At 46.1% G+C, this 13204-nt stretch overlaps 1 protein-coding gene across 1 annotated transcript in view; it reads right to left on the reverse strand.

Moving 5' to 3' along the window:
- Window positions 1-646: 646 nt before the first annotated feature.
- The window catches only part of LOC306917503 (mitogen-activated protein kinase kinase kinase kinase 4-like), a 62698-nt gene continuing 50140 nt past the window's right edge, over window positions 647-13204 (reverse strand). Inside the window, exons 21-30 of the mRNA XM_079495766.1 lie at window positions 12243-12372; window positions 6966-7083; window positions 5882-6052; window positions 5426-5569; window positions 4985-5119; window positions 4069-4169; window positions 3812-3961; window positions 2840-2999; window positions 1263-1402; window positions 647-1054 (exon numbers count right to left, since the gene is read on the reverse strand). Of these exons, the coding sequence (XP_079351892.1) occupies window positions 971-1054; window positions 1263-1402; window positions 2840-2999; window positions 3812-3961; window positions 4069-4169; window positions 4985-5119; window positions 5426-5569; window positions 5882-6052; window positions 6966-7083; window positions 12243-12372 (1333 nt within the window). The 3' untranslated portion in view covers window positions 647-970. The remainder of the gene's footprint in view (window positions 1055-1262; window positions 1403-2839; window positions 3000-3811; window positions 3962-4068; window positions 4170-4984; window positions 5120-5425; window positions 5570-5881; window positions 6053-6965; window positions 7084-12242; window positions 12373-13204) is intronic.

Genomic DNA, 13204 nt, shown 5'->3' on the forward strand with positions numbered 1-13204 from the left:
TTCACAATGTGGAAACACGATGTTGGCGTCGCCCGCGTCAAGGGAAATGCTTGACGTGCGAATCTACCCTGGAGGCGAGACCAGATGTGTTGGTTTATACCTGAACATGACCTGTACTAAAAAAACTAAAAAAAACACAAGTTAACAAACAGCTAGGATCCGTTGAAGGTCTGGCACATATCCTCCCCCTCCTCTTCCCCAAACCCATCCACTTCCGCTTGGTTTCCATCTGGTTACATACTGTATCGTTGGTTTCCATCAGGTTACATATCTCTTGGTTTCCAACCATTTACATATCTCTTGGTTTCCATCTGGTTACATATCGCTTGGTTTCCATCTGGTTACATATCACTCATCATCATCAGCTCCTCCTGGTCAGTCCTCAGCTCTCTCACGGACACACACTAGCAAGTTTTTCTATGACACATTTAGGGTTTTTTTTTTAATCACCGTCGGGCACCCTAACCCGTGCTCCGCCGTGGACGAGGAGGGGGTTCAAAGTTGGACAAGGGGCAGTGGGGGAGGTTCGGCTCAGAGATGGGAACGTCGAGGTCAAGGGGTGAAGATCACGACAATTATTACTAGACTTCTGCCCGTCGCGGTGTAGCGCGACAACGCCCCGGGGCCAAGCGAGAAACACACCCACGCCAATCCCCCAACCGACAAACCCTCCCCTCCCAATTCATGATTCCAGTCCGATCAATAAAATAAAAAAACACACACAAAAAAACCCAGCAACATCGTTCTCTCGCGAGAAGCGAGCTCCTCAGTGCGAGAAGGGAGACGTGGGCTCCTTCGGGTGGGCTCGGTCTCTCCAGTTTTAGTTTTGCATGTCGTTATGTACTTCATCATCGTTATCGTGTTGTGTCGGGCGTCATCTCAATCGTCATTGGTCGCTCCTCAGCGCGTGGTCATCATGGCGGTGTGCGGTGCGTCCTGATGGGACGAGGGCGTTTGTGCGCGCGGGCCGCTACCAGCTCATCAGGGAGGTGCGTCCCAGTGTCATGAAGTATACCTGGCTGGCGCCTCCGGAGCGAACCGAGGCAAAGAACACCTGAAGAGAGGAGACAAACACCACGGTCAGGTGAAGGAAGGGTTGACAGTTGACACATTTTGACAGTTGCTTTGGCAATGTAAACGTATGTTTTCCCATGCCAAGAAAGCTCCTTTGAATTGAATTGATATAGCAACATGAGTTCTGTTCAGAAAACCTTAGGGGTCTAGAAGACATTTGTCCGGTCTTAATGTGGTCAGGGTCTCACCTTGTCGTTTCGTTCACAGAGGAACTTGAGTCTCTGGGCTCTCTTGTGCATGAAGACTCCGTCCAGATGGCCGGTCTCCACAGAACGGATCTCTATTGCCTTCTCTCCCCAGCCCATGATCTGGTTGGACCTAATGTAGGCTATACAGCACATATACATATGGTCTGTTAGATCTAATGTAGGTTATACACATATACATATGATCTGTTAGATCTAATGTAGGTTATACACATATACATATGGTCTGTTAGATCTAATGTAGGCTATACATCACATATGCATATGATCTGTTAGATCTAATGTAGGCTATACATCACATATACATATGATCTGTTAGATCTAATGTAGGCTATACAGCACATATACATATGATCTGTTAGATCTAATGTAGGTTATACACATACACATATGGTCTGTTAGATCTAATGTAGGTTATACACACATACATATGGTCTGTTAGATCTAATGTAGGCTATACATCACATACATATGGTCTGTTAGATCTAGTGTAGGCTATACATCACATATACATATGATCTGTTAGATCTAATGTAGGCTATACAGCACATATACATATGATCTGTTAGATCTAATGTAGGCTATACAGCACATATACATATGGTCTGTTAGATCTAATGTAGGCTATACATCACATATGCATATGGTCTGTTAGATCTAATGTAGGCTATACATCACATATGCATATGGTCTGTTAGATCTAATGTAGGCTATGCATATGGTCTGTTAGATCTAATGTAGGCTATACAGCACATATACATATGGTCTGTTAGATCTAATGTAGGCTATACATCACATATGCATATGGTCTGTTAGATCTAATGTAGGCTATACATCACATATGCATATGGTCTGTTAGATCTAATGTAGGCTATACATCACATATGCATATGGTCTGTTAGATCTAATGTAGGCTATACATCACATATGCATATGGTCTGTTAGATCTAATGTAGGCTATACAGCACATATGCATATGATCTGTTAGATCTAATGTAGGCTATACATCACATATGCATATGGTCTGTTAGATCTAATGTAGGCTATACATCACATATGCATATGGTCTGTTAGATCTAATGTAGGCTATACAGCACATATACATATGATCTGGTTAGATCTAATGTAGGCTATACATCACATATACATATGGTCTGTTAGATCTAATGTAGGCTATACATCACCTGTTAGATCTAATGTAGGTTATACACATATACATATGATCTGTTAGATCTAATGTAGGTTATACATCACATATACATATGGTCTGTTAGATCTAATGTAGGCTATACAGCACATATACATATGATCTGTTAGATCTAATGTAGGCTATACAGCACATATACATATGATCTGTTAGATCTAATGTAGGTTATACACATATACATATGATCTGTTAGATCTAATGTAGGCTATATACTATTACTGTACATACTGTATGATCCCTTATACATAATTACATATGTTATATAGACATGATCTGGTTGGACCTTTGAATGTGTGTGTGTGTGTGTGTGTGTGTGTGTGTGTGTGTGTGTGTGTGTGTGCATCCAACCCACCCACTGAGGTGGGCATCTCCCCCCACTGCAGCACCACATCCTTGGTGATGCGTCCGTAGGTGTTGACGTACACTCCCTCATCCTCGTAGCACACCAGCAGCTCAATGCCGTCCGTGTTGGGCAGGATGATGATGGCATGGGACTGGATGTTGGTCTGGATCTGAGAGGAGAGAGAGGTAGAGGGAGGGGGAGAGAGGTGGCGGGGAGGGGGAGGGGGGCAGAGAGAGAGGGAGAGTAGATATGATTTATATAGTATGAAATAAGGCTAAAGACTGAAGAAAACTAAAATCAGTGTACACACTACACACAGAGTCCAACTAGTCCAACTGTTGCCTGGCGATAGAGACTGGAACTACACCTCCTGAATGCTATATAGAGACTGGAACTACACCTCCTGAATGCTATATAGAGACTGGAACTACACCTCCTGAATGCTATATAGAGACTGGAACTACACCTCCTGAATGCTATATAGAGACTGGAACTACACCTCCTGAATGCTATATAGAGACTGGAACTACACCTCCTGAATGTTATCCGGATCAGTTTGTATTGCACAGTGCGCTCAATCCAAACACGCCCACAGAGTCTACAGAGAACAACACCTCCTGAATGCAGAGACAGGACGCTGTCATCGGTTTGTCATTTCCGTGCACGAAAATGTATTTAAAAATATCTTTACATGTTATTTCAGAATTTCCATTTCTGCTATTGCAGCAAGCAATATACAGTATGCTTAGATGATTATTAGGACAACTTTGGGTGACTGTAAAGACAAAAAGGTAGCAAGGAGGAGGAGACGGCGTCACATCCGCTGTATCCTCCGATACCTTTTTTTCCCCAGAGCCTCCGTTGCTCCAGACTATATGACCGAAGCATTTGAACATTGTGGGAGGAAAACAGACAGTGTGTGCGTGCGTCCGTGAGAGCGTGTGTGCGTGCGTCTGTGAGAGCGTGTGTGCGTGCGCTTACGTGTGTGGGCAGGTAGATGTCGTACACGGCTCCAGAGTCCACGTCCACAGCGTGGAAGCCCAGGCACGAGCCATAGATGACCTTTAACCTCTGACCCTCCTCAACCGTCAGGTCAACCAGCAGAGGTTTGTGCACAAGGTCACCAAAAGACTGGAAAATGGTGCAGAAACACAATTCAATTGTTCATCACTTAATAATGTTTGAGTGACAAATAATCGTCAAGTGAAGGGTCAATTGAACGGTAACCGCAGTGGTACCTTGAAGGCCATGAACTTGTGGTAGGGTTTGGGCGCCCAGGCGTACACCTCCACAGAGTTCCTCAAGGCCAGCACCAAGAACTTGATCCGCTCGTACTTCACTGGAACCACGCACACACGCACGCACACACACACACACACACACACATCCAATATTACATAAGAAAGTGTTGTGAAAATAGCCAATCTACAAGCTTACAATGCCTCGCAGTGCGAGTTTGTAGTTCGGCTATTTTTACAATATGCATCTGTGGAACTGAGTCAAACTAACTGTAATGCCTCAACTCCTATAAGTGCTTGTCAGGGTGGGGGGGACGACGACATATGGACACAGTAACCGGACGGGTGGGGGAACGTACCAACTTTGTAGTGGACACAGTAACCAGGGGGGGTGGGGGAACGTACCAACTTTGTAGTGGACACAGTAACCGGGGGGGTGGGGGTAGGTACCAACTTTGTAGTGGACACAGTAACCAGGGGGGGTGGGGGAACGTACCAACTTTGTAGTGGACACAGTAACCAGGGGGGGGTGGGGGAACGTACCAACTTTGTAGTGGACACAGTAACCAGGGGGGGTGGGGGAACGTACCAACTTTGTAGTGGACACAGTAACCAGGGGGGGTGGGGGAACGTACCAACTTTGTAGTGGACACAGTAACCAGGGGGGATGGGGGGAACGTACCAACTTTGTAGTGGAAACAGTAACCAGGGGGGGTGGGGGGAACGTACCAACTTTGTAGTGGACGCAGTAACCAGGGGGGGTGGGGGAACGTACCAACTTTGTAGTGGACACAGTAACCAGGGGGGGGTGGGGGGAACGTACCAACTTTGTAGTGGACGCAGTAACCAGGGGGGGTGGGGGAACGTACCAACTTTGTAGTGGACACAGTAACCAGGGGGGGTGGGGGGAACGTACCAACTTTGTAGTGGACGCAGCCCTCCAGGTCGCCCACGGTGACCCAGCCCTGCTTCTTCTCCACCTCGGGGTCGTTGTGGAGGATCTTGTTCCTCAGCCACGACAGGTAGTACACCCTGAGCTTGTTCTTCTTACCTGTGTGGGGGGTTAGAGAGAGGGTGAGACAGGTAGTACACAGAGGGTGAGACAGGTAGTACACCCTGAGCTTGTTCTTCTTACCTGTGTGGTGGTGAGAGAGAGGGTGAGAGGATGTGATGGTGAGAAAAGAGAGGGGGAAGCCGAGAGAGAGAGAGAGAGAGGGGGGGGGGGGGATTGGGTATGTCATATGCCCGAACGGGTAAAGACTATTAAATCTAGAAGAACATTGAAGACTGGTTGTGTGGATATGGTGATATGGTGACCATACATCTAAACAACATGAATGCTGGTGTGGTTGTATACCAGATATGGTGACCAGGACGTTGAGGCCCTCCAGGACGTCCATCTGCTGAATGCGACGTCTGCTGATCAGAGGGTAGACCTTCCCCTGACCGCTGCGATCCAACAGCATCAGGCCACTCTCTGTTCCTACGAGCAGGTTCACACCTGGAGTGTAAACACACACGCACAAACAACACAGTTAAAGTTGCAATCCAGAAATTAATTACATGAATACAATTTTATTTCAAAGGTGCTTTTATGGGCCTGGGTCCGGTTTAGCGGTCCAGGCACCTTGGCTGGTAATCCAGCATGACAGTGTGTTGAGGGTTTGAGTCCCGATCCCGACGAATTTTGCTGTGTGTCTTCCCCCCATCTCTCTCCCTGTCTACTTACTGTACATCTATCAAGAAAGGCAAAAAGCCCCAAAAATATATATATATTTTTTTTACATAGTTTAACATGTCATGATGATCTCACCCCAGAGCGCGGCGCACAGGATCTCAGAGTTGAACCTCTTCTTGTACTTGCGGATCTCGGGCGTGTCGCTCTGCGGCCGCGTGTTCACCGGGTTCACGTTGACCACAGAGCCCTTGCGGGACGGGTCGGTTCGCAGCGCGTCCGCCAAGCGCGCGTCCGCCCCGAAGGCAGCTGGAAGAGGGGAGGAGTTAAGAGAGGGTCAAGAGGTCAATTTAACGCTCTTAATCCGGGGAAATTTACAGTAAGCAAGAACAACACAAGGTAATACATCAAATGCATAGAAATAGTCATCTAGGATCATAGCGGTTCCCAAACTGTGGTGCACCCCTTGTGGTGCACGAACACCCTCTAGGGGGTGCTGTGGTGCGTGCCGTGCACCCCTTGTGGTGCACGAACACCCTCTAGGGGGTGCTGTGGTGCGTGCACCCCTTGTAGTGCGCAAACACCCTCTAGGCCCTAGGCCCGATATTGTCCTTTTCATGTCACGCACCCCCTAGAGTCTAGGGGGTGCGTGACATGAAAAGGACAATATCGGTTTATGGTGTTATTTAGCACAAACGGCAAAATCTAGTAAAACACTGTTGTGAGGAGATGTCTAGAGCAGCTGCATGTCTCTCAGTGCAGTGACATTCTGTGATTATTTGCCATAATCATTTAAAAGATTTATCATTTTCGGCCAAATACAACAAGACTTTGCGTTGGGGGGTGCGTCAGCTAGGTCAGGAGGTAACAGGGGTTTGTCTAAACTGTATAATACTAAAAAATATCAATAATGTGTACATTGAAATATTACACAGCCAGGTCTACAAATGAACCTGGCATCTAACATGCTATCTAAGTAACATTTTGTCGAGAGGGTAGGTCAAGTGCTATACGGGCTATAAGGTACAGTCTGAAGAGGTGAGTCTTCAGATTACGGAAGATTGGGAGTGAGTCTGCAGGTCTAACTATAATGGGGAGTGTGTTCCACAGTTTGGGAGCCAGAAGGGAGAAGAGTCTGGGACGTGTGGAGCGTTAATTGTACCGTGTAAGGTTAGGCTCACACATCATAATCAGACAGACAGACAGAGACAGACAGACCTACCCATGTTGTTGAGGGAACTTCCACTAGAGGGCGATATCTGCAGCAGTCGTGGGTCGATGAATGGAGTGAAGGAAGAGGAGGACTTGTGTTTGGTCAGTGTAGTGTTGGCTGACTGGGTCTGCATGCACGCACACACGCACACACACACACACACACGCGCACACACAGTGAAAAACAAAACCCACAAATACACACACGCAAGACAGTGGTCTTTAACCGTCCCAATAACAGCCTGTGTTGATGGAATGCAACATGAGCCTTCAGGGCAGATACTTTGGTTCATGTCGGTTCACTAAAATCAGTAGTTCTCAAACCTTTCCTAATTTATTGCCAGGACTCCCAGTTTGATATTAATTCAGGCATATTTGACTACACTCTACACTCACTACACGCACGATAATGGACCTTTAGACAGGAGCTACACAAAACATACGCAATTAGACAAGCAATGAAAATGCAATAAAAGCTAATGTTAATGACCGTTCTCAAGGTAGCAAAAGAACAAGATGAAAACAGGGAGGCATGTGGGGACTTAAAGGAAGAGGTGTTAGCAGGAAATGATGCAAGAGGCGTTTATGACGTGGAAAACAGAGACTGATGAGTGAGATAAGGAAAGCCCACACAGTGATGTGGAACACTCTTGACGACGTGGTCATAATTATCCCGTATCCCACAATGCTCTTTCACAACATGGGTTTGTCACCAGGGTGAAATGCCTTCCTCTTCCCATGACACTGTGGTTGAAATGGGAGGCAGAAAGTGCAGTACTAGGGGTGTCACAATATATATCGTCAATTGGTCCCAAGTAGGACGGGAGTGGCTTATTGTCGGTATCAGCCGGCAACACGTCAGCCTACTGTCTGTCCCACCATAAAAAATAAATAAAATAAAGGCGAAAGCCACAAAAAAAAAACATTTAATGGAGGGAGAGAGGGGCATTTTCTTAACCTAAGTATCAAACATATCAAAAGGGAAATGCGTGTATTTATTCACTCTGGCCAAATGAAAGACAGGCCAGCACTGCAAAACGATCACACCAAGCATGCAAGTGTTACCCAAACAAACATCCACCAATCTCATAGTGGTTCTCAAAGTTTGGTCCAGGGGCCCCTAGGGTCCTTGGGGGGGTTCCAGGTGATCCCCAGCTAAAAGTATTGCTAGTTAGGAACCTAATAGAGCACCGAAGTCTGACGTCAATATCGGTAGAGTCCACGGGTTCATGTACTTTTTATTTGCATTGTAATCCCCATAAGAGGATTTTAGATCGCCTCATATAAGAACTGTGTTTGAAAAATAAACATGTCATCCCGGCTGCTGCTGAATTAGTAACATTTTCGCTAGAAACAGACGGTAACAAATATGAGTGACTGACGGTCGTAAACAACACAGAGCCATGCACCTCCCCGACAATTTCGCCGAGACACTTTGTTTATTTTTGGACCACAATGCTTATATGAGATGATTTTAAGATGACCCCATGTTATTCTCCATAGAGTTATTACTTCCGTGAACCAGGGGATGAGCGAGTGACGTCAGGACTTTGGCGCTCTATGGACCCATATATGTCTGTAACTCTTGACAGCTTGCAAATGGATTGATTGATTGATTGATTTTTTTATTTCACAGTGTGTAGAATGGGTACCTAATGGACCCTTACAGGTTTGTAACTCTTGGCGGTGTGCAAACCCATTATAAAGATCTGGTTATATCCATCCATGCCATGACCGTGTCCCACCACCAGAGGGCACTAGAGTGTTAGCAGCACAGTGCAGTGAGCGAGGACAGAGCTTGTTATTGTTGCAGCAGCACAGAAGACTCCAACCAGTGAGTGGTCAGCCAGGCCAGAAGGGGGCAGACGAGAGCCAGGAGTGTGAGGGAGGGAGGAAATGCAGGCTTGGACCAGTAATGGAGGAATGGACATTATAGGCTAATGGCGTAGTTAGTGTGGTTGCCCATAGGCAAGCAGACTATTGTTATTGCACTCACTGCAAATCGTTTAAAAACATTTAAATCGTGCATTTAAACTCTCCATTCTCCCCTCTGATTGGCCAGCGATTCGGAACTCTTCCCAAGGCTTTTGTGCACTTTGCCCTCTTATGATTGGACAGTGTGCAGTGCCATACCCAACTTAGTGAAACACTCACACTTTTGCCTATAGTGTGGGTTCCTATAGAGATGGGTAACCACACTCTCAATTCTATAATAGTGTGGTTCCTATAGAGATGGGTAACCACACACTCAATTCTATAATAGTGTGGGTTCCTATAGATTCGTAACCACACTCTCAATTCTATAATAGTGTGGGTTCCTATAGAGATTCGTAACCACACTCTCAATTCTATAATAGTGTGGTTCCTATAGAGATTCGTAACCACACTCTCAATTCTATAATAGTGTGGTTCCTATAGAGATTCGTAACCACACTCTCAATTCCATAATAGTGTGGGTTCCTATAGAGATTCGTAACCACACTCTCAATTCTATAATAGTGTGGTTCCTATAGAGATTTGTAACCACACTCTCAATTCTATAATAGTGTGGTTCCTATAGAGATTTGTAACCACACTCTTCCAATTCAGGTTAAAATACTACAGTAACATAAATGCAGCTGCAGTTTAACGCATTTCAAAGTGCCCAGAGCCAGAGCATTCCTGAGCCCCTCTTTCTCTAAATTGTGCACAGAGAAGCCTTGTTGCATTTATGAATGAGGCAGAATAATGTATAATAAGTGTTTGACAATATCGGACAATCGGATATCGGCAAAGAAAAGCCACGGACAACCCTAGTTGAAAGTGGTTAGAGGGGTACTTCACCCATTTTCAACATTATCTATGGTCCACTCCTCACTAATGCTCATTATAACATGGCACCCTTTCTGTCTACTCACTCTGCGTCTCATTGGTGGACTGTGGACAGTTCCGAAATCTGCCTACATCCTCTACTCTGGCCCAGTGTGGAGAGTCTGCACACGTCAACTCAACTGTCCATTCCTGGGTTACTGGTCATAGTGGTGTGAGTAGGGGGGGAGGGGGGGGTGGGGGGGGGGTGCAGGAGACAGGGGAAGATGGACATACAGTACCTCCATGTCAGTGAGCTCGTCCAGGGAGATGTGGGCGGACATGGCAGGGTCCAGGGGGTGGTGGGGGGACATGCCAGGGCTGGCATGGCTGGATGACGTGGGATAGGAGGAGGAGGAGGTGGGGGTGACGATGGAAGTTGAGGAGGAGGGAGGATGAGGAGGAGAGGAGGGGTGCTGGCTCTGCTGTAAGAGGTCTGGCAGGAGGTGGTGGTGGTGGTGCATGCGGCCCTTATTCTCCAGGCTGCTGGGAGCGGCCTCCTGGTGGAGGCTGGGAGGGGCCTCCAGGTGGTGGTGGGGCTGCTGACTGGGGCCCCCCGGGGCTCCCGGCACACTGGCCCTTCGCTTTGACTCCCCCCCTGCGCCCTGGTGGAGGCTGGGAGGGGCCTCCTGGTGGTGGTGGGGCTGCTGACTGGGGCCCCCCGGGGCCCCCGGCATACTGGCCCTTCGCTTTGAGTCCCCCCCTGCGCTCTGGAAGCAAGAACAGGCAACGTGCCGTGGAGTTCAGGCGTTCAGCTATGCTGTATGTGGAGGTATGTGCCATACTGTACTGTACTGTTACTGCACTGTACTGTACTGTAACTGTTCTGCAAGGTGCTGGTCTGTTACTGTACTGTACTGTACTGTACTGTACTGTACTGTACTGTACTGTACTGTACTGTACTGTACTGTACTGTACTGTACTGTACTGTACTGTACTGTACACTGTATGTGTGGAGTCATCTACTGGTGGCATTGGTGTACTGCTCTTATACTCCATGTGTCTTTTTGTGTTTATTGCGTGAATTAACACCCTACTTGATCATACTAGAGCTACTACTAAAGTAGCCGATCTGCTACTTTTGATACTTTTGAATTTGAATCCTGAAAAGTAACAGTTTTGGATATATGAGGTTTCTAACCGACAGAGATGATATAAACATATAAACATTGGTGTACTGCAGCTTTTGTGTATAGACGTTCGCTTTTATTTTAAATTATTTCATTGTCTTTCTTGCATTACTAATGCTGCTACAGTAATCGCCTATGTTCTGCGACTAAGTATAAATCAGTTCCAACACTCTCATGTTCAGGTTCGGTTCAGTCGGAACCCCAACGTACACACCGCTCCCCATGAACAGTCACATTGGACGAACGGCTTTGAAAATTAAACGTAAAACAGGGAGACAAGCGGTGATGATGACACAAACATATAGAGGTGACATTAGGAGGAGTGATGGGGGGGGGGTTGAGAAGGTAAACAACAGCATTCACGATGGAACAAGCGGAAAAGAAAAGATCAGACACACTGACTGCCTCAAATCACTGATCAAAGATGATCAGCCCTCTGGTTTCGATGTCTTAGTGGACTCCCTCTGATATCAATTACAGGTAGGGTGAGTGATTTTCTTTGGTTTAAATAAGTGGTAAATGGTGCATTTATATAGCGCTTATCCAAGGGACTTTACATAGATTACATAGATATATACTGTACTGATTAACTAACGTTGCCATTTTCATCTTTTAAAATGCATTAAATCCATCCCCTGTATAAACATGATTATTAACTGTTATTGTTGTTACATGTAGATGAGTGTTCAATACTGTCTAGACTAGACTAGAGTGATAATGATATCTCCGTCCTCCATTGTTCAGACATGAATCATGATGACTCCATCGGCAGTGGGGCGGCAGTGTCTCAGTGGTAGAGTGGCCGGTAGAACTGCAAGGCTCTCCCAGAGTTAGTGTCGAAGTGTCCTTGAGTGAATGAATGTGTGAATATATATCTATGTAAAGCACTTTGGATAAAAGCTCTTTATAAATACACCATTGTGCAGAAGCTCGCGACACACCGGCTTTTGAGTCAGTGCCTTGGGAGAACTCAGTATGATGTCACTCAGCTATGACATCAGCCCTTTATGATGTCATTCATCTATGAAGTCAGTACCATGACACCAGTCCTCTACGCCGTCATGAGATTAGTCACTCACTCATTTACGAGTATATAAAATAAGGACTAAAGTCTAAAGACTTTCCCTTAAAAGTCTAGCGAGCAATATTATCCTGATAGTTTTCCTTTATGTTTTTGAGACCAGCACACCTGCAGTCAACCATGGACAAAGGACAAAGGAGGGTGCAGCGGTCTACCCCGCACTTTGGTTCATCTCATCACCATATCAAAGCAATCGATCGATCAGAAATGATTGATTGAAGCGCCCTACCTGTCGGATGACCAGTGTTCCGTCCTTGCAGGGCGTGGAGGCCAGGTCGTTCTCAGAGTCGTCCGCCAGCATGGTCTTCAGCGACTCCGTCTCGCCGTTGCTCAGCTTCCTGCGGAAACCCAGGCCATATCTGACCGTCCAGACCAGGTGGTACGTTAATACACCATGCAGGAAGCCATGCAAAGAAACCCAGGCCATATCTGACCGTCCAGACCAGGTGGTACGTTAGTTAATACACCATGCAGGAAGCCATGCAAAGAAACCCAGGCCATATCTGACCGTCCAGACCAGGTGGTACGTTAATACACCATGCAGGAAGCCATGCAAAGCTTGACGCACAGAAATGTTACATTACAAAAAACCAAAGGAACGAACAAAGAAATACAGATACAGCAATATTGTGCCATAAGCTGCTAGTCCGTCATAGCCAATTCATCATAGTCGGATACAAATTCATCGTAGTCAGTTGTCAAATAAAAACCATAATAGTCACGGGTCCATTTGGTTACATTTGTACACTCTCAGAGAGTAAAATACTTGTTAGAATATTACCTCCGCGGAGACTTTGATGCTTAACCCATTCTGGGCGGGAACCCCTTTTGGTGTTTTAAACATTATGTTATAATTTAGCTATTGAAAAATAGCAGATCTACAAGCTCATAGCGCGCCACCGAGTGGCGCGCTACGAGCTTGTAGGTCTGCTATTTTTGAAAAATCGTCAAAATGCGGCACAAATCTTTGAATATATATTCTTTCAGAAGACTTTTTTTGACGTCAGGTCAAAATGGGTTAATGCATGCTCCATCGTACAATGGCATATGCCCAACATGTAAACTAGGGGCCGCCTTACCCCTTATGCCTAAACATTGTCTGCATTCTTTATCATTTTGATTGAAAAACATATAAAGAATTGTTCAAATAGCTGATCTACTAGCTCACAATGTATCGATGTAGATCGGCTA

The sequence above is a fragment of the Electrona antarctica genome (genome assembly GCF_951216825.1).
Source record: "Electrona antarctica genome assembly, chromosome: 24".
NCBI classification, from domain to species: Eukaryota; Metazoa; Chordata; class Actinopteri; order Myctophiformes; family Myctophidae; genus Electrona; species Electrona antarctica.